At 41.8% G+C, this 21,095-nt stretch overlaps 2 protein-coding genes across 7 annotated transcripts in view; both read left to right on the forward strand.

Moving 5' to 3' along the window:
* The window catches only part of pag1 (phosphoprotein membrane anchor with glycosphingolipid microdomains 1), a 46,753-nt gene extending 32,647 nt beyond the window's left edge, over positions 1 to 14,106 (forward strand). For 3 of the 4 annotated variants that reach the window (XM_063898700.1, XM_063898702.1, XM_063898701.1), the window contains exons 3-9: positions 259 to 490; positions 1,491 to 1,548; positions 4,316 to 4,412; positions 4,851 to 5,020; positions 5,601 to 6,032; positions 10,810 to 10,869; positions 11,177 to 14,106. In XM_063898700.1, coding sequence (XP_063754770.1) covers positions 303 to 490; positions 1,491 to 1,548; positions 4,316 to 4,412; positions 4,851 to 5,020; positions 5,601 to 6,032; positions 10,810 to 10,869; positions 11,177 to 11,527 — 1,356 coding nt within the window. In that variant the 5' untranslated portion in view covers positions 259 to 302 and the 3' untranslated portion in view covers positions 11,528 to 14,106. The remainder of the gene's footprint in view (positions 1 to 258; positions 491 to 1,490; positions 1,549 to 4,315; positions 4,413 to 4,850; positions 5,021 to 5,600; positions 6,033 to 10,809; positions 10,870 to 11,176) is intronic. The other variant, XM_063898703.1, reaches the window with a different exon arrangement.
* Positions 14,107 to 18,518: 4,412 nt separating this feature from the next.
* Positions 18,519 to 21,095, forward strand: part of znf704 (zinc finger protein 704) — a 56,326-nt gene continuing 53,749 nt past the window's right edge. For 2 of the 3 annotated variants that reach the window (XM_063899315.1, XM_063899317.1), the window contains exon 1: positions 18,519 to 19,100. In XM_063899315.1, coding sequence (XP_063755385.1) covers positions 18,840 to 19,100 — 261 coding nt within the window. In that variant the 5' untranslated portion in view covers positions 18,519 to 18,839. The remainder of the gene's footprint in view (positions 19,101 to 21,095) is intronic. The other variant, XM_063899316.1, reaches the window with a different exon arrangement.

The following is a 21,095-nucleotide window of genomic DNA, read 5'->3' on the forward strand; positions in this document are numbered from 1 at the left end:
TTGGACAGATTGCAACTTTCAGTAAATTGTTTTTATCCTCAACCAACACAAAGTCATTCAGGATGTGCTGACGCAGTTAAACACACATATTTTTTGCTGCCTTTTTAATCCCACGTTAGAAAATGGAATGTGGGGTTTGAGCAAGATCCATCTGCTCAAAGCTGTCACAGTTTCTCTTAAATAAAATGTTCCGGTGAGCTAGTAAAACGTTTTTGGGTGTTCAATCTGCAACATGTTTGTCTTTTTCTGTTTCCCCAGCCGGTACCTGTCCGATGTCCTCTCCCCCCACAGTGTGATGCGTCATGGCTCCGGTGCTGAGTGGAGTGTGGTGGGGGCCGGAGGCGGGGGTCGTTGGGTCGGGGGCCGCAGCTGCTACTGGGGTGGCGTCGTGGCTGGGCAGCGGGCAGCTGGTCCTGGTCGTCACCCTCAGCACCCTCGCCACCCTGCTGCTGGTCTCTGTGATGCTGCTGCTGTGTGCTAGCTGCCAGGGGTGAGCAAGTCTCACACATACACATGAACAGCATTCCTCTATATGATTGTTGTGGTGTTAGAAAACATTACGAATGGCCAACTGGTTTCACATGCAGTCAACTATAGGCAGAATCCTCTCTTGGTGGAAAATTGAGGCTGTGCATTGTCATGTTGAAAATAGCACAAATACCCTAGAGGGTTTTCCTGGCTACAGTAATTATAGGTGCTGCAGCAACAATTAGGAGCAGTGTTGCTGAGTTACATTCCTGAAAGTCCTCAGAGGGGAATATGGCTTTAATGCACCAATAATGACTCAGTAAAGGCTCACATTTAGAATCAGAATCTGGTTTATTGCAAAGAAGGATTAACCTGTGTGTGTGTGTGTGTGTGTGTGTGTGTGTGTGTGTGTGTGTGTGTGTGTGTGTGTGTGTGTGTGTGTGTGTGTGTGTGTGTGTGTGTGTGTGTGTGTGTGTGTGTGTGTGTGTGTGTGTGTGTGTGTGTGTGTGCGCATAACATAAGCATAGTAAAGTTAAATTTAAAAAAGTATTTAAAAAGTGCTCTGATGTTTTAAAAGTGTTTTATGTAAAAAAAATGTTTTTAAATCCAAGGAATTTTCCAAGATCACCAGTACAAGGTCTGATAGATATATAGTCCCTGAGATGGTAATATATATACAAGGGTGTGAAGACGATAATGTCATGTGTAGTGCTATGGAAGGGGATAAGAGTATTTCATTGAGGGTCCAAGGAAAGAAAATAAGAAATGTTACCAAGGACAATTTACATTTTGTTCACAAGTCAAGCCATGAGTCAGAACAGTGAACAACACCCAGACCTGCAACTGATCCGAGGAAATGTAATAGCTTCATTTAAATGTTCCTTTAGATTCATGCAAACCATGAGGCCAACATTACAAATAACACTATCAGGGCTGCCTGGTGTCCTCTGTGTTCTGCCATCACTCAAATACTGTCCCTCCATTTGAAATACTCTCATCTTTTCCTTATTTTCTGTTTCTAGGCAGAAGAAGGCGGTCAACGGACATTCAGCAGGAGACCACGAGAACCTCATGAATGGAGTGAGTTGGACAGGTTCAGTCTTGCAAAAGTAGTGCATGCATGAACTGCAGATGTTAAAGAAATATATTTTGACCTTTTAATGAATACGCCTATTTGCTTTCTTGACAAACTATATTAGCAGCTATAGCCTGAGCCAACAGACGGTTAGCTTAGCTTAGCACTAATACTGGAGACACAGGAAAACAGCTAGCCTGGCTATGTAAAATGTAACAAAATCAGCCAATTTACATCTCGAAAACTCACCTGTTTAGTCCTGGGAAACCACCAACGACTATGAAATATCCCAAAATGTCAAACTATTCCTTTAACAAAAATTTTAAAGGCAAGGTTAATGTATCTTCGAAGGTAGATTATTATTATTATTTTTTTAATGCTCTTCAAGATCGCTATTATATGATTTTATCAATTTTTCTGCGATGGTGTTGTTATATGTGGCGTGAGACGCGGGGGGGAACAGCTGTGTGTTTAGAGCCAGACTGCCACAGTGTGTAAGGCAGATTGATAATTACATGTGTGTGAACATTAACACTCGTATTCACACACATACACCTTTACACATTCTCTCACATACTGTATGCATAACAATCATTGTTATTTGTAACCATTCATGTTTTTAAAGCTACCTTTATATTGTGTCATTGAAATATTTTAGTTATACTATTGAAGTATGGATGTATTTTTCTTAGGTAAATAAAAATAAATATTGAATTTAAATCCAATAAAACAATTTAGCAAACTGAATATTCTGTATACAGTTGACCTTTGCCCTTTCTATGATCACACTACTCATAATGAGATTGAGAATGTCCTCTTGAACATCATGTCACAGATAGTTATTACCAACTCCCATAATACTCATGCTTCAGTAACATTTAAGTGTGACAAAGGTCCAGCATTCACAGACTAAGTGACATCCACTTACTCGCTTATCCTGTCACTCCCTCTGGGGCTTTGCGTTTGATGGATATCTTCTCTCTAAAACGCAATTGCTGGCTGGTCAGATTGCTTCAGGAGGGGCCCATTCAAATGACGGACCTTGTCATAGCCTCATAGCTTAAATGGGGGTCTTTGTCTTTGCAAATGAGCGGAAGGGATTTTTTCTTGCTCAGAGACAACCAGTCCTGCTGTCCCAGCGGCTGCATCCGAACACCGCGAAAAAACCCTTTTCTCCTCATCTCAAGATAATTACAGAAATATTCCATACACACAACATTTTAGAGAAAAAATTGACAAATTACTGGATTGCTGTGCCCTCACAATACCATTGCATTCTTATGACATTTGAATATGTCTTTAGCACAACTCATTGTTGTATATAGACTGTCATTAGGTTCTCCAAAAATGTAGCTTGAGACACCTTAAATGATCAGTCATAATAACCCTGATTAGGATTTAGATGTGGAATACAATGAGAAAATAATACCTAAAAGAGCCTGAGACTATGACATCATCTTTTAACTATTTCCAAACCTTTGTCATGAAAAAAACTATTAGGTCATAAAATAGTTAAAAGATTACATCATGGACCCCAGTGGTTATGAGAGTAATCGACCACTAGGTGGGGTTATAGAGCTTCTAGTACACAGCATCCTGCTCACACAGGAGGAAAACAGACCTTAACAAAGGGAATCGTGACTTGCTGCTGTTAATTTATTTTCACAGTTTTTCCTCAGCTCTACCTGTTGAGTGATGAAGCAATACCTTTCCCTGTGGCAGTTTATTTTTAAAGTGCATGCTGATAAATCATCCCTCAAAGTGGCAAGTGCTCAGCACATGCAGTGTTGATTGGTGTAGCTTATTTGCAGCTCAGTTTGCTGATTTTGCCTTGTGATCACACACATAGAGAAACTGCCTTCAACTGGAGGACATGGTTTACAGCTCAATGTAAACTGCTCTGCTGAAGTGTCCTTGAGCAAAACTGAATCCCTGCCAACTGCATAGAGGGAGGGAAGGGAATATTCAGAAACAAATTTCTCTCAATTTCCTCAAAGTATCTTCCTTTTTGCTTTGGGTTTTTACTCATGCTAATGCCTGTCAGTTTACCCTCCTCCACCATACTGTCCTGTCATTCTGACTCTGGTTTCAATGTCTCCTATTATTGAACAAAAGTGACAATAAAAACAGGAAGCTAGATATGTCTATAGAAGGTTTAGAGACTGTTGTTTTGAATAAGTCCAATTACAATTATCAAATGACATAGGAATACATATTCGTAAGGCATACATCAGTATTCTATGTGCAAAAATGGTTAGCTTTCTCTAGATGTCCTTTGTAGGCGAGTAGAAATACTCCACTTTTAATGAAGCATGTGTACCATTCTAATAATGTGCTTAAAGTAACAAGTCATGTGAGGGGGCGCTTAAGAAAGCAGAGATAATCAAAAAAGGAAGCAAGAAAAAATTGTAATCAGAGCTACAAGGATGAAAGTTCCCCAAGATTGTGAAGATACTGAAAAAGTAATTTTCACATTACCGTCTGCTCACAGTGGCCTTTGTGTTGCACAAAGGTGTGACAGTCATCCTCCCTGAAGAACTGAAAAGTGCATATTGATTTTCGATCCCTTTTAGAAAATGAACTTTTTGAACATTACTCCTGGTCTAACCCTGTAATTGAAATAACTTCTATGACTGGACTTTTTCTCAGCATAACGTTTTTTGGTGTGACGTGAAATTGAAAAAAACTGTCTCGTTATTTTGTCGGATTTGTCAGCACAGAGTTGAAACCCCCCCTCTAAATTCTGCCAAACATCTTCTTCATTTTGTGCAGGTGTCAGAGAAAGACACGATCAGCCAATCAGCAGACAGTCCTGCAATGGACTTGGCTATCAGCAGCTCTCACAATGGTCCTTTAACCAGCGGTACGAGTAAGTCCAGACAGTTAGCTTTCGGTTAGCATGCCATGTCTCCATTGTTTATGTATAGAACTTTTTTCACTCTATGATAAAGATATCCAATACATGAAATAGCTTTATTGGCATGATCATAATGACATACACTTTTACCAAAGCTTTGTCAATTAAGACATTTATACTTAAATAGAAATATATAAATCATATTTATTCATTAAGCTGCCTTATATTTACTGTTGCTTAGCAGCTGGTTTTATCTAACCTCTTTGATGACTCTCAGCTTTGGTTCATTTTTAACCTCAGTTGTTGTATGTATGACTATTTCTATGTCATTTCCTTAGCCATTTTCTCCTGTGTGTTTACTAAATATCTGTAACAGAAAACACATTGAAAGTCACCAAACAAGAGGCTTTTTATTCACTCTGTCTCTCTCTTTTTTCTCTGACCCACCAGTCCTAACAGACACACAGGACACCAGTCCCCAGCCGTCAGAAGAGATGCTCTCCAGCCAATCAGAGCTCAGGTCCTCTAAGTGTCCTCAGGACCGTGAGCTTCCCAGCATTCCTCCCAATAACGGCCTTATTGGGGAGGGACCCCCAGCCTCAGGAGACAGCACCTATGAGGTCAATGTTTAAAGTCACCTCACTAGAGCTGAATCGTGCTGTCACTGATCTTGAGTGTGGCTATTTTCAGGAGATCAAAGCTTTGATTGGCTGATGATTGATCGTTTGATTGATTGAGCTCGGGGGCAAAATACAGAGACAATTTTATTAAAAAATGTTCTCACAAGGTTGATGAAATTATTTGGATCGAAATCAATTTATGTATCTAGGACTGAAACACAATTATTGATCTAACTGCCAATTATTTTCTAGATTAATCGATAAACTGTTTGGTCTATCAGATGTTTGAGAATAATGAAAAATCTTATCAGAGGTTTTTTTCAGTCAGTCCAAAACATAATTATAATTAGTGAATTTTAACAAATTTACAGAACAGAAAGGACTCTCCATATTTGACAGACTGACTTCATTATTATAAAACAGAACAATTAAATGGCAATTATTTCTGGGCCGTTTGACTCAATGATTAGTTGACTAAAAAGATTAATAAATAATAATTAAGAAAGAATCTCCCAAACTGGGATCAATAAAAGTATGTCTTACATTAACAATCGTTGCTCTATTTGTTTGTGACATCCAGGTGGTGAAGGAGATGGCGGTGTCGTCACGTGACGTCAGCGTCGAAGACTCCCTGTACGAGACGGTGAAAGAACTCAAAGAGCCCCCCCCACAGCTGGGCCTCCCCAATGGTACCATCCAGCTGAGCTCAGACGAACCTCCCAATCACCCCCCCGCAATTCTCAACGGTCACCTCAGCCCCTGCACACCTGAGCGGGGACCCCTGTGCGCTGGGGTGGAGTACGCCTCGGTGGACCTGAATAAGAAGAGCCGTCACAGCGCAGACATGGAGGCCAAACGGCGCTCTGATAACGCCAGCCTTCCCCCCCGCAAGACTGTAGAGGAACCAGAGGAGGACTTACCCCCGCCGGTACCAGCGAAGGTTCTGGATGAAAATGACAACCAGCCGGTGGTGATGAATGGGCTGACCGACTCTGGGCTGCACAATGGAGAGGTGAGAAAATGTGCAGGTTAAATGCTAATTTAATTGAACAGAGAAATCCTCATTTAAATAAGCAAAGAAGAACAATAACACTGATTAAAAATGCAACAGGAAAAACCTTTTTAAATGACAAAAAGATCTTAAATTTGAATGAATTATTATCAGACATAACATGAGTTTCTTTCTGCAAAATAACAGGCACCCTTTATGTACTGAGTTTTGAATGTAGACACTGTACATCCCTCAGTGTCTCAGCTCTGAATGTACCTAGGTGTCCCTTCTCTCATTATCGGACATCCCAAGTTATCCCCACCCTAGTAACACAATGAAACCCCATTTAAACCGGCGGTGGGTCATTTCCTTGGAAACCCTGTGTAAAAGATCAAAGTAATTGGCTTGAGAAAAAGACCATGAGCAATAAAGAAAATGATGAGATGTATCACGACGGCAATTATCATCTGCTAAACTGCCTTCTCAGAGCTGCTTCAGGCGAGTGACAGACTGAGGGTAGATTTGGGAGATGAAGAGGAAATGGTGTAGCAGTGATGGGAGAAGAGAAGAATGAAAATGGAAACTGGAGTGGGAAAAGCAGGAGAGGGTAATAGATGAAATAGAGATAGTGACATAAAGATGATGGGAGATAGACTCAGAAAGGGCTGAGAGGTCCTGGAGGCATAAAGGGTGAGAGAGAAAGAGCGTCAAGAGTGAGAGGCAGCGAGATACAGAGAAATAAAAAAAGATTCCCACCGCGGCATTCGAATGAAGCCATCTGTAGATGATAGCAGGGAAGAGAGATGATGAAGAAGTAACAGTATTGGAGGGAGGGGGAGATGGAGATGTAAAGGGAGGAAAGAATAGAAGAAACGCGAGTGGGGAGTTGGGAGGTCAAAGAAGAGAGGAAAAATGGTTGAGTGTCATGCACCAAACAGAGCAGAGCTGCTGCTGCTCTCAGCATGCTGCCTTCCACATGCGGAGATCCATCAGAGAAGCACACAGACAAAGAAACAAACACACTAACACAGTCTCTCGCAGCTCAGGAAGAATTGCATCAGACTGTTCGAAGCTGATAAGTCAATCTGCCAAAAAGCAGCACGTAGTAGATACTCTCTACTCGCTCTTCCTTTTTTAGGGTCTGTTTCCTGCTCGCTCTACATTACTTTCACTTCTCCTAGTTTAAAGGGTAATCATTTTGTATAGGAAGGCAGTACACACACACACACACACACACACACACACACACACACACACACACACACACACACACACACACACACACACACACACACACACACACACACACACACATCCATGTCACACTGTAATTTACATTAGCATGTTACTAATGTCATTGTAGGAATGTTAGCATGCTGTGGTTAGCATTTAATGCAGCCTCATAGAATTATTAGCACCACAGTAAACTGACTCGCTTCCTGGTTCATCTTTGACCTATTGTGCGTGCCGTACTTGTGCAATAAGGTATTTTAACCAGCAACACAGGTGTCCACGTCACTTTTGTTTTTACCTTCAAATAAAGTGGTTTTGATCAGAGGTTCTAAAAATTATTCAGCCAAGGAGCACTTACAATAGACCTGGGAGTCGAGGCCCCCCTCATTTATGTCTCTTGGAATAATTTAACAAAGCCTAATTATTTATATTCTTGTATATTCTATTGAAGAACTATGAAGGATTTAAATACTCAATATTATTTGCTGAAGTATGAGGCCTCGGGTAAAAGTAAACCATAATAGTTTACATAAACAAACATCGAAACCTCTTAAAGAGCCCCCTGGTGGAGGGCCCGGACCCAACTTCAATAATCACTACTTTAGACTTTCTTAACATAAACTATTCTCTCTGATTTTTTTTATCCTTTCTCTCCTCCCCTTCACTTTATTTCTCTTCTCATTTTTTATATTCAGTATCTCTGTTCTCTCTCCTTTGTCTCTGCTTTTGCCAATTTTTTAATCATTACTTCTTAATTGGACAGCAGGTGAGACCCGTCCGTTCTGACCCCCGAATCTATCATGAAAGTGAGATCTACTTAGCTGCCATACAATTGCCATACATCCCCAAAGCAAGCCAGACACACACACACACACACACACACACACACACACACACACACACACACACATATACACACACACACACGACATGTGTGTGTTTACATAATTCTGCTACACCTAGACTCCCTGGGGCTGATTTAAGGTTAACCCTGAATGTTCCCGGCTCCCCGTGGTTTATGCTCATGTATGACCAGCAGCTATCGGTGATTTGTCTTGTCAATTGTGTGTGTGTGTGTGTGTGTGTGTGTGTGTGTGTGTGTGTGTGTGTGTGTGTGTGTGTGTGTGTGTGTGTGTGTGTGTGTGTGTGTGTGTGAGCCTAGTGGGCGCCAGCTGGACATTATCACTATGACAGTTAGTCTCGCTTCATGATGGATGATATGGGCTTAAGAAACTCTCTCCATCTCTGTCACACACACACACACACACACACACACACACACACACACACACACACACACACACACACACACACAATAGCCCCCCCCCCCCCCACACACACACACACACATCTGTATAAATGCTTGGGTGCCTGCATGTGTTATGCCTGAGTGGAATGCCCTCAGGTAGCAGCTCTGTATAAACACAGAAGTAGTCTTTCTCATACACACACCTTTCCATACACACCTGGTTTCTACTTGAACAAAAACACACACTCCCCCTCACAATGTGTGACATTTCATTCACAGTCTCTCTGACCCTGTGCAGTTGTACAGATATTGAACTGCAGTAACACTTGTTTGCACTAATTTTCCTGTGTGTCGCCGGTGGGCTTTTCTCATGTGAGGTGCAGGAAATGAATTTGACCCAGCCAGTGAGTTGCTGGGATTTACGCTGGGGCACGGCCCAGTTAAACTGCAATAGTCAGCACTGTCAGGCTGCTGTTCACTAAAGGGAATCACTATTGTTGGATAGAGGAGTATTTCATATATGAGATAAAGATCATATATGAGGTAATATGGTTTATATCTACAGTTTGCTTGGACCTGTTTATGAACCTGAATGAGCAAGAAGGGGAAATGCAGATAATCTGAGTTGATTTATTCACAAGGATTTGTTCGTGCGTGTGTCAGCGCAATATATATATTGAGACCTGAGTCGTCCATCTTCAGAGGCCGCTGTAATTGGCTTACTGTCATACTTGTATGTCATTGTGTCTCCGATGCACACATAGACACATTGTCATAATCCTGTCTCACACAGTCCCAGTGTCATAGGCGCCGATACCGTGGGTGCTTCGGGGCCCGAGCACCCACGGAGATTGCCGAGCACCCACGGAGATTTAACCGCACACACGGAGATTGTCGAGGGTCGGGCTTTAAACTTTTTAGAGCACCCACCGGCAGAAACATAAATCGGCGCCTATGCCCAGTGTGTCATATGCAGTGTCTCAATGTAACACACAACCACACACTGTTATAGGTCTTTATATTAGTTTAATATGTTTGAAATGAAGTTTTTTCACACATTTGTCAGCTATTTGCAATGAAAAGCCAGTGCGCTGTAAATTTGATGAACAAATACTGTTAGACGCTATCAGAGCCCCAGTGGTTGGGTCAAGTCACCTGCGTCCATGTTTCACACACAGACTCCTTCAGGGCTCTCTGCCTAATTGGCCGGCTAATTGAAAATATGAAAAAGGCATCAGCTGGCGAGTCTTTAATCTATAAAAGTAATCATTTCTCCAATCATGCATAAAGTAATCTTATTGATTTAGGTTTTTAGAGAAAATGATAGAGAAACATGTATCTGCATGATGTTACTTTTACGCTTTGATGGAGGATCTCTGTGCACTGTTTTTCACTTAGCAATGCTTTTGTGGAGATGTGCCTTTGACAACTATTACATTGTGCCTCAACAAGTGAACAGTTTTACCTTTTTATAAAATGCATTAGTATGAACCTTGATACATACAGCTAAGGCCTTCATTAATCTGAATGTATTCCTTGAAAAGAAGCAGAAGAACACCAAGATCAATGTTTTCCACTCTGAGATGTTTTGAACATTCTCGGTATATGAGCTATTTAGTCAGCGGTAGCCGCAATATTGAGGTTCTCGTTAGACTCCCAAGGTGTTTGCAGCGGTTGTCAGATGTGTTTTGTTGATTAATGGCTCCCTCATCGATCATAAGGCGAAGCAGACGAAGGCTGTGCACAGAAACATCACACTCTCAGTCACTGAATATTGACTTATACTCAATCATTTTCTTAATGAATGGGTGTTTATATTCAACATTAGCTTCATATGAATCAAGCAGAAACAGCAAATGCAGAGCTTGTTTCTGCTAGGGTTTGTTTAGAAGTTCACTTTATTGATCTGTTAGCATTCGCTTTCTTAAGCTCATTCTAAGAGATTTTGTGTTTGTTTGTTTGTTTGTTTTAAAAAACTAGTTTGCCAGCATGTTTAGTAATGCAGATCAATAAGAAGTCCAACCACATAGCAATTGCACCTTCTTTTAAAGAACTCTATTTCTACAACTCGTATTAAAGCTTGAAGCTTTTCATTATAAATAAAAACTACATAACTTTAACAGTAGACATTTTAACAACATGAAGATGCCACCAAACTCCTAAAAAAAATGTGGGACAACCCCTCAAATGTCCCCAACAGCAACCTTTAGGAGAAGAAAGCACCCACTTTTTAGTTGTAAACATCTGATTTTGCACTCAGTCTTTGAGCGCTTTGAACAGTATCTAAATCTGTCTTTTTGTTCTTTTCTCCTCCAGTTACACTCCCCTCCATCTCCTACGCCGGGGTTCAGCAACCACAACCTGTCAGACAATGAGGTAAGTGTGTGTTAAACTCCCTTATTCTCAAACCTGCCGTCTCCTCTCCCGAGACAGCAGCACTTTACGCTGTGAATGCCAATGCTCCAAGCACCCAGAAGATGAAAGAACAAAAAAAAGTTAAAACTGGTAAAAGAGTCATGCAACATCAGACAATACGCTACGAGGGGAAAACCTAGCGGGGATGGTTTTGGTATAAAAGCATCCGTTTCTTTTTGTGTTCACATTCCAGTTATCTCAGTAAATTAGGTATGACAATTTTATACAAAGTATTGCAGCTCACATGTGTATATTCCTTGTCTTTCAGGCAGCAGTGTACTCCACAGTCGACAAACCAAACCATCACGAAGCTGTGAGCGAGGAAGACAAGGAGCACGACTACAGCAGCATCGCAGAACTCAAAGGCCTCGTCCCCTCCTCTTCCTCCAGTGACCTCTATGCCACGGTCCGAGATATCTACGCCCAGCCCGATGAGCCCGAGCAGGATGAAGACCCCGGCATGGACAGAACAGATCCTGGCTACGAAACCATCCGCATCCCAAAGAATAGTAGCTTGGATGATGACTACAGGGCGGAGGGTTCAGACGCTGCCAAGCCAGAGCCTGACTACGAGAGTGTCGGAGAGCTGGGGCTAAGCCGGGAAACGTCCCGCCTCTGAGTTTTCCCCCTCATCATCTGTGACGGTCTGGGAGAAACTTCCTCGCTCTCACAGACGTCACTGCAGTGCTTTGAACCCTGCTACGAAGCATGCTCCTGGTGCATGCCCTGGGGGAAATGGCGCACCACAGCATCCATCAACAATACATCAGCGTCCTCTTTACAGCTCGGGTACGGACTATCGCAACTGAACTTTTAATTTATCAACCAGGGTGATGGTCATTGGTACTGGTAGGCCTCCTAGGAAGTTAACTGTAGTGCCTCAGTCATTGGTTGTTTAATCATGTGAATGAGTGCACTTTGGATCATTTAATTCATCTTTTGTCTTTGTGACATATCATGGGCACATTTAAGCACATTTGATTGTGGAGAAACATCAAATAAATATCAAATCACATCACACATGCAGTTAATTCAAGGCAGAGGACACTATCAGTGCCTGTGATATAACAAAAGAAATCCAATAATTCAGTGCCATATAATCATGAAAAGTCATGCACTTACTGTACATATGAAGGCTACATGGTTTCTCCTCTATAGCTGCTAGCAGCTTTCTTCTAGGTGATTCAGTGTCATGTTATATTGAGGTGTCAGATGTGTTTCTATTCTTTGTCAGGCTCACCTCCACTTTGCCTTTTCTGCTTAAAATTCATCTTTTAGGCATTCAAAGCAAAAGTCAGAAGTATTTGTGACCACATGGTTAGTTAAACAAGTCTATAGATTAAGGCACTCAATAGAAATGAAGACCTTTTGATGAGGAAAGGAAAGTGATCTCACATGAGGTTTCACAGTACATTTTGAAAGCACATCACAGCCAATGTCAACCTTTTTTTGTGAGTTTCATATTTATTTGAAGATGAATATTGTTGTGTAATTGTGAAATGTTTCAGAGTATGTCTGAGCGAAAAGTAAAAAGGGTTTTCTGGAAGTTTCTAGAATTTCTTATGAGATACTAAATGAAAGGAGGTTGTAAAGTCACAACAGTTGTAAAGGTACATTTGACCCTGACTACTTTGTTTTGAAGGATGAGTACATTTCTTTTTTTGTCATTTTGCACAGGGTTTAAAACTAATTCAAAAGAGTTTTGAAATGAAACAAAAACGTGCATTATTGATGCAAATATATTGATCAACTGTATTTTTTTGGTAATCTTTTGAGCCTGCTCATGGTACTGTATACAGCCTTCAGTTGGCATTCCTGTTGATTTTAAGCACAAGGTTTAATATCATGGTACTGCATTTATCAATAGCATCATCACAATCTCGCTACTTCTCTGCACAATTTGAATATCTAAAGCTTTTTAACTAAGTAGCACTATGGTAAAAAAAAACCCATATCTTTCTGTTTGTAGCTTGTACTGACGACATGCCAACCGAGGCTTGTATATATTTAGAGCACTATTTTAACCAACTGTTATTCGCTGTTTTATGTGAGCTTTTACTTATTTGTACAATGTCCAGAGTGGTATTATTTTGAAATAAGTCTGTTAAGAGCACTGGTCGATGTCTGCCTTGTTTTGAGGAAAACAAAGGCTTCTTTTTTTATCTTATAGTAACTCAAAGTTGCCAAATAGCTTCTGAGTATTGAGAAGTAGTAACCAATTGAATATGAGAAATATGGTACAATGTTTTGGTACATGCATTTATGAGAAACAGTGAGTGTGGTACTTTATTTAAAAAAATGAATTAATGTGTCATAACTGTTGTTTGGTGTTTGTTTTCAAATTTAACAAGGCCAATTGTGTTTGTTGTTGTAAATATCTATTTTACTCCTACAGTTTCTCCTGTCTTTGCAGAAAATAACTGGTGTCGTCTGTTTCCACCCACATGGAAATATTAAAACATTACAGCATCTCCAGCCTTAGCTCATGTTTTACTATACATGTAAAAGCGTGTTTGTGGTTTGGACAGACCGCAAGCCCACCCAGACTGATATTGGATTCATAAATTAGATAAGAAATTGGAAATGCTTTAACATCCCCCGGCAATGATACAGTTAAAGTGATTTAAAATGCAATCCACATGAAAATGAGTGAATGAAGCCCATAAAACATAGATAATTATCATGCCATTAACACTCCCAAAAAGGAGGATGATCTTCATACCAAATGATTTTGCTGTGTCTGAGTGTGAGATATAATGGAATTCACAAAATGCTATGAATGACCTCAAAGGAAATGATCTGTCAAAGGGGGGTTTTAGAGCCAAATCATACCATGGCAACACACACACATACGCACTCAGGCTTAATAGACAATTAACTAAAATCACTCATTTTCTCTAGCTGTCTATCTTGGTCATACAAACACAGACACTCCCTACAGGGAATTGGAGTGTGGTGGAGGTTCGGAGACGCTCCCCTGATGCCTCTCCCTCCCTCTCTACTACTCCCTTAATGAGATCATTTGTTCCCTACAACCAGCAGACAACTGTATAGTTACACCTGCCTTTGATCACATGGCACAGTCTGTTTTGGAATTATGTTCATATCTGTCACTCCCTTCTGTCCGTTTTCCATTCTCTGCATGTACATATTTTACGACATGAATTGTTCTATTAAAATATATATATATAATAAAAAGTCTCATTGTGTCCTTTGTTCAATGGGGGCGCTGTCATGTAGAGAGATTGTAAACTGCATTTGATTGTTTTAAAAAACATTACAGTTGACATTAATGAGGCCATTTGTAACTGATGTAACATGGTTGGTATATTCTCTCTGCCACACTGGGAAATGATCGCATTTAAATAATCTACTAAACTTGATTCATCACTTAGTAACACCGAACTTTCAAATCTAAAGCAACATTTCCATAACATATACATTTCGTTTTCAGATAGCAAAAAAATAGGTGACATTGTGAAATCGCACTATTCCTTACTGTGTCCAGGGTGTAGCTTAAAAGCTCAGCTCAAAGACCAATATGACTGCTGTCTTATTTAGGGGCGTATACCAGTATACCGGTATTTACCGTAACCGTGATGTTTAAAAAATGAAATATTGACGATATGTAAATAATACACATGATAATATCATACATAATCTAACGCCAGCAACTATATGGTTCAAACTCCAACCAGTAGGTGGCGATAACGCTCCTTAACACTGGTTGCGACACCCCGTCATAAAACAGAAAAAAGAAGACGCAGTAACTAGCAAGCTAGCAGCTACTACCACAGTGTATGCTGTGCTGTGTGTGGCCTCTACTTTTGCACAAAACCATGTCGGAGGAGATTACAGAGGAGCGCCAGACACTCACGCACCCCCCAAAAAGAGTTGCCTCGCCAGTGTGGGAGTTTTTTGGATTTCGTAAACGGGGTGTTAGAGATAGAGACCCCAGCCTGCAAAAAGTGCCAAGCAACTTTTGTTGTTATTTTTGTACGCTAGACACAACATGCACAATAAACTAATGAATTTGACTGATATCATTATTATTATTATTATTATTATTATTTTGTTAAGATTTTCTATAGATATCGCGATGATATCGTTATCGGGAATTATTTTGGCCACGACAACCGTGGAGAGAAAATCGTGACAGCCCTAGTCTTATTTAGCATTACGCAGTAGCATTGAATACATGTATACATGCGCGTCGCCACAATAGTATTGGCCACAACACGTCCCCCCCACCCTTGAAAAAAAGTCGTTTGGAACCCCCCACATTTGCCATCAAAAATATGAGTGCATGACTGCTCTACTAGTCCAGCGTTCTTTCTATTGCTTCACAAACAAATCCGTTCCACTTTATCAGTAGGGGATTACCCATATCAACAGAAATCCACTCCGCGTTTGTTTTTTTAACACACAGCAGCAGCATCGCGCGCGGCACGCTGCGTGATGCGCATATTCAAAACATTCACTGTTGAGAATCGGATCACGAGATGGACATACGGATTTTTTTTTCGAAGAAGAGGAAAGTAAGTCTGAGTTTTCCCTTGAGTGGCCAGACAGCTAAATTGCATTCTTCCATGGTCAAACACAGCCAGCTTTTCTAATAAGAATGTTAGCACCATTATGAGACATTCTCTGTCTATATTAGCAATATAATTAGCATATTAGCTAGCAATATTAGCAATATAATTAGCATACTAGCTAGCAATATTAGCAATATAATTAGCATACTAGCTAGTCAGTCACAAAGATCCTTCAGCGCAGCTAAAGCGTTGGCTCAGTAAGCCCTGTAACCATTACACAAGTCCAGAAGTGCAGAATGAGATGCTAAATATTATGGGCAACTCCGTTGTGCGAAAAATATCAAAGGAAATACATGAGGTGTCCACACTCATGTACTCCATCATAATTGATGGAGTACACGATTTGTCTGGGAATGAACAAGAGGCCATATGCCTACGCTATGTAGATAGTGATTTGCTACCTCATGAGGACTTTGTAGGCCTCTATCAAGTCTCCTCAACAACAGGGAAAGAGTTGGCTCGGATGGCAACTGATGTCCTCCTTCGATTGAACCTGCCCTTATCCTGCCTTCGCGGGCAGAGCTATGATGGGGCTGCCAATATGGCAGGTGGAGCTAAAGGCGTTCAGGCAGTCATAAAGGAAACACAGCCTCTTGCTCTCTACGTTCATTGTGGTCCTCATTGCATTAATCTGGTGACTCAGACAGCCTGTAGCACAAGCACTATTGTGTCTGATGCGCTGGATTTAGTCCACAAACTTGGCAACCTGTACCATCTATCTGGGCAATATAAGACAATATTTAAGGAGGTTGCCCAGTCGGAAGAAGGGAGTTTCAGAACTCTGAGGCCCCTCTGCCCCACACGATGGCTCATGAGGGTGGTAGCTATCCAGGCAGTTGTAGATCAACATGAAAAGATTTTGGTCAGTCTTGAGGAAATGGCATCTGGTTCCTCTGACACTTGCATAACTGCAAGGGGGCTTCTGGAGAGGTTTCAGAAGGGGCAAATTTTGCTCAGCCTGATTATGGCCCTTGAAGCTCTAAAAGAACTTGAATGTCTCAACCGCTCCCTTCAGAGCAAGACAGTGAGTGTCTCAGGGAGAATTCTTTAAAATGTTGGATGTAGTTGAGGTCCAGTTGACAAAGCGCTTTGACCAGAGCAGCTTCCAAACACTCAACATACTGGAAAGGGTGTTAATAACTGGAAAGGTGGAGGATGTGGATGTGGTCAGTTCTTACCCAGAACTACACCAGCATTCTTTGGAGGTACAGCTGGCAATGTTCAAACGTCAGTATCCCTGCAGCACGGTCAGTGAAGTGGTGGATACCCTGAGAGCTATGCTGCCAGAGGTTCGAGGTTTGTTCACTCAAGTAGAAGTGTTGGTCAGGCTTCTTCTTGTTGTGCCATACTCCTCAGCAGAAGCTGAGAGAAGTTTTAGTGCCTTGAGAAGGCTTAAGACGTGGCTACGCTCTTCAATGTCTCAAAAACGCTTGAACAATGTGGCTGTTTGCCACATCCACCAGGAGCATCTTGACAAACTTGACTTAGGGGAGATTTGCCAGTCATTTGTGTCTGCAAATGACAAAAGAGGTCACACTTTTGGAGCCTTTGTATGATCTCTTACTTTTGTTCTAACTGTAAAAATCCTGCTGTAGGCATGATACAGATAATAGGGGAGAAATATGATTATAGGAGAAGATATAGAACATTTAATGAAAGGACAAAAAAAAGGGAAATCAACAATTTTGGGGAAAGGATGGAGATAGTAAAAGCAAGTCTTTAACAGGTTGTAAGGTTGTATTGAGTTATAGTTTTATGTTCTGCAGGGCACTGAAGAGGGCTAAGTTTGATTGTAATAGGCTCTGAGTAGCCTAGGTACGCATTTTATGTTTCCTCATAACTTTTTTTTCAAGAGATTTTTTGTTGCATGACATTAAAATAGGGCTATATGTTACCTCAAATTTACCTCATTCTTTTCTAATTCACTCTTTGATTTTTTAAATCCTCATATTTTGCTCTCATTAAAGGAAAATAAAGTGCCAAAAAAGTTGTCAGTGTCAGTCCTCTGTGTATTACACCAAAACATAATAGTAGTCAGTAATTGCAGACCATGTCGGCTCCAAGGAAAAACAATGAAAGAGGGAGATCATTTTGAATGTAAAATGCACCAGAATGCGGGAAATTGAATCTACTTCTTTCAAAATTTTAGCATTGTTTCTCTAAATTATCTGATGGGGCTGGCAAAGATTTGGTTGGCTCTTGCCTGTAAAATAGTGCTATAATTTTGGCAAATGTTTACCCAAGGGCCTTTGGTAGAATAAAACGTGCTTGTTAAGTAATGACTACCTCATGAGAAATAAAGTAACCTGTTGTGTTTCAACTTCCCCCCCCAAAAAATCCCACTGCAGGTCATTACTATTATCTGAAATCCCATGACACTCGGAAAGTAGGCTACATGCGTTTCACAACTAGGTTACAGCATAAAGCATGTCTGTCTGGTCAAAGATTTCCATTCCGAAAGCCTGAATTCCCCCTTTTTTTCCCTTTCTTTCCTTCTGCCTTACCACCTCCCCTCTCGTTTCCTCTCCATCCTTGAGTCATTGTTTTGAATGGAGCATCCTCCCGGCTTACATTACCTTCAGTTGGCGGATAAGGGGGAGCGGTGGGGGTCTGTGGAGGCGTGTGCTGTACGGACCAATTGCAGCCCGCCTTGGCCGCCGGACCGCACATGTTTACAGGCAGCATTCCGCCGGTAGAGGCTCTGCACTGTTGGAGCAACGCCCGGACTGGAGCTCTCACTAGCTGGATCCGGAGTCACGTAACTGCCGTGTTTTCGACCGGTTATAGCACCTAAGGAGGAAAGTCATTGTATAAACCCACGGAGCAGTGACATAATTCGACGTTTTTGCTTCGCTTCATCGATGTCTATGTCGTAAACTCACGGACAAACCGCACATTTGTTAAATCGTGTACTAACGTAATTTCGGGTCCTGCGTGGAGCGGGGAGTCCGTATCTTCTCGCCGTCCCATGAGCTCGCAGGGAGCAGTGGGGAAAACAAACAGGTCGAAGAGAGGGAGGTTGGTAGCCGGTTGGTTGTGGCGGTTGTGTAGCGGCGAATGAATCGTGCTGTGTTGTCGGCTTTTGTCGGGTGCTAATTCAAAGTTCTCTTCCAGTTTTCGGTGCTTTTGAGTACGGAAAATTTAAGACGCTGTGGGGAGTCTTCGCTCTCCGAGTATGTGGCCGCTTTCTAACATTTTACCAGGGCTTTCGGAGCGCGTAGTATACCCGCTGCGGGTTTGTGTTTTTCTCGACCTTGTTTACCTGTTATAATTCGACGTTTATTGATTTAATTTCACCGGTTCGCCGGCTCTGTATTCAGTGGGTCGCTTTTAAACATGCATACGAGGCGTTTGGTGAAGAGGTCGATTCTCGGCAGCCGCGTTTATGCGCCGAGTCCGACGGGGGACGGTGCCCCGGTGACAGGAGTGGTCCAGGCTGTCAAGCAGGAAAACAGAGACGTGTCGACCGCAGGAGCCCGGCGCAGCGTCTACACCGTGCTCCTGCAGGACGGGAGCCTCAAGGAGTTCTCCGAGGAAGAGATAGCCGCTGGCTTCAACAACACTGCAGCCAAAGGACCGCTAAAGTCCAGCTTGAAGGTGTGTGAGTAGCGCCCCGGCCGGCAAAAAAGCGCCACGACTGTTTTTGTTGTGCAGGTTTTTTGCAGCATTAACCGCTTCCTGCACGGAGCGGATAACGGTGTCACCGCCGCTGCTTTCGCTGATGTCAAAGATAACCGGTTTGGACAAAAACAGCATGATTCAGAAAATAAATTATGCAAATTCAGTTGCATATTGCATCAAATAACAGACTGTCATGACATTTGGCGACACCAGAGATATGGGACAAAGGCCTTGATAGGGCCTGCGCAATGTTTATGTGGGCTAGTGGGTGGGTAAACCGAGGCAAACAAACACGCTCTGACTGCAGCGTTTTGGGCTGATGTCCGAAGCTTTTACACAGAGGCTTATGATTTAATATATGACCATTTGGTAGATCATGCATTTAATTGCACGTATGCACTCGATTATTTATAATATTTTTACATTTTCATTCAAAGATGATGCAGCTTATCGTCCAGTTGTACAATGCACTATAGGGCTTTATGTACAACAGAGCTGTTATGGTAAAACAACTGTTAAAATAGATGGAATTGGCTTTGAAATTAGAGACAGAATTTAAAGTTTTGATAATGTCCACATTTGTATTCCTGAGATGGGATCTTAATTAGCAGTGACTTAATTGCCTTCATTTCCAACTTGTCTGCTTTGGTGTCACATGCTCTCCCAGGAAAAGAATGTGTAAGGTAATCCAGCTCTTGGATGAAAACACAGTTTCTGGTGTATGTGTGTGTGTGTGTGTGTGTGTGTGTGTGTGTGTGTGTGTGTGTGTGTGTGTGTGTGTGTGTGTCTGTGTGTGTGTGTGTGTGTGTGTGTGTGTGTGTGTGTGTGTGTGTGTGTTCTTTGTTTTGTTTTTTATAGTGAGGCAGCTACTGAGGAATGCATCTGACCAAATCATGGCTTGTTTACGGACGCGTTTTGATTTATTTTGATTAGTGTGGTTTTGTACCTCCTTGCATTCATGTGTGTGATGTGTTTTGATGTGGTATTGATGAACTTACAGGCTGCTGTTTGTTACCACACATGCTGGACTGCTCACACTTCATTTATGTGAGCTATAGGGAGGCTGTGCATCTACAGCTACAGCAGCAACACTGTGAAATGCTTGTTGTTCTTTAATTAGATTGTAGTGAATCTTTAAAATCTCCATGGTAATACCAAAACAAAGAGGAATGCAACAGCTCTGTCCTTATGGAGAACTGTCATAGCTTTGAGTGATGGGATTTACATCGTAAATTTGGGTTCTATTGTTTTGTCATTTGCACATTTTTGTGTATTCTGTGCTGCACTCACAAAAGCTGTTTCACAATACCATCAATAAAGTCGCGGTGCAGGCTGGAGGAGTGCAGCTGAGGCAGAGAGTGAAGCCAGCACAATGGTCACGTCTCTTCAGCACTTAATTCCCACTGAGGTCGAAAACAAGCCATAAAATGAGGAGGAGGGGTGGGTGTGTATTCACATGTGCATCTGTGTTGCTTTTTATGTTCATTGATGTGCTTCCCCCCATATGTATTTGAATGTTTAATCAGTTAGAGCTGACTACTTTAGATTTTGGAGTGGGGGTTGTTTTTGCAGGCATGCAGCCCTGTTTGAGCAGCAGCTGTACGGACAATAAAGCAGGCACCCCCAGGTTGGCAACGGGTGGCATGCTCCAAAGAATCTGGATGCTTGGCACATTGCCCGGTATGGCAAACGAATGCCCCCCCCCGTTCTAGGAGGCACAAGATGCCACTTGTTGACTTGTTGGTTTGTGCAAGTGTGTGTTGTGTGAGAAATGCTACACAGATGCCTCACTGCTAACAAAGAGATGAAACTTGTTTTTGTTTTGCTGGACGCTTTTGTTGTCCTTGCTGTTGTTTACGTTAATCGTACGGCAACGTGGGAAGTCAATGAAGCAGGCTTTTTGACAGGAGCTGAGTGACTCTTTGTTCTAAAGCGGTGAGCCTAGACGGGCAGACCGGCGTCGGCTGAGCT

Source organism: Eleginops maclovinus, chromosome 13, assembly GCF_036324505.1.
Source record: "Eleginops maclovinus isolate JMC-PN-2008 ecotype Puerto Natales chromosome 13, JC_Emac_rtc_rv5, whole genome shotgun sequence".
Taxonomy (NCBI): Eukaryota; Metazoa; Chordata; class Actinopteri; order Perciformes; family Eleginopidae; genus Eleginops; species Eleginops maclovinus.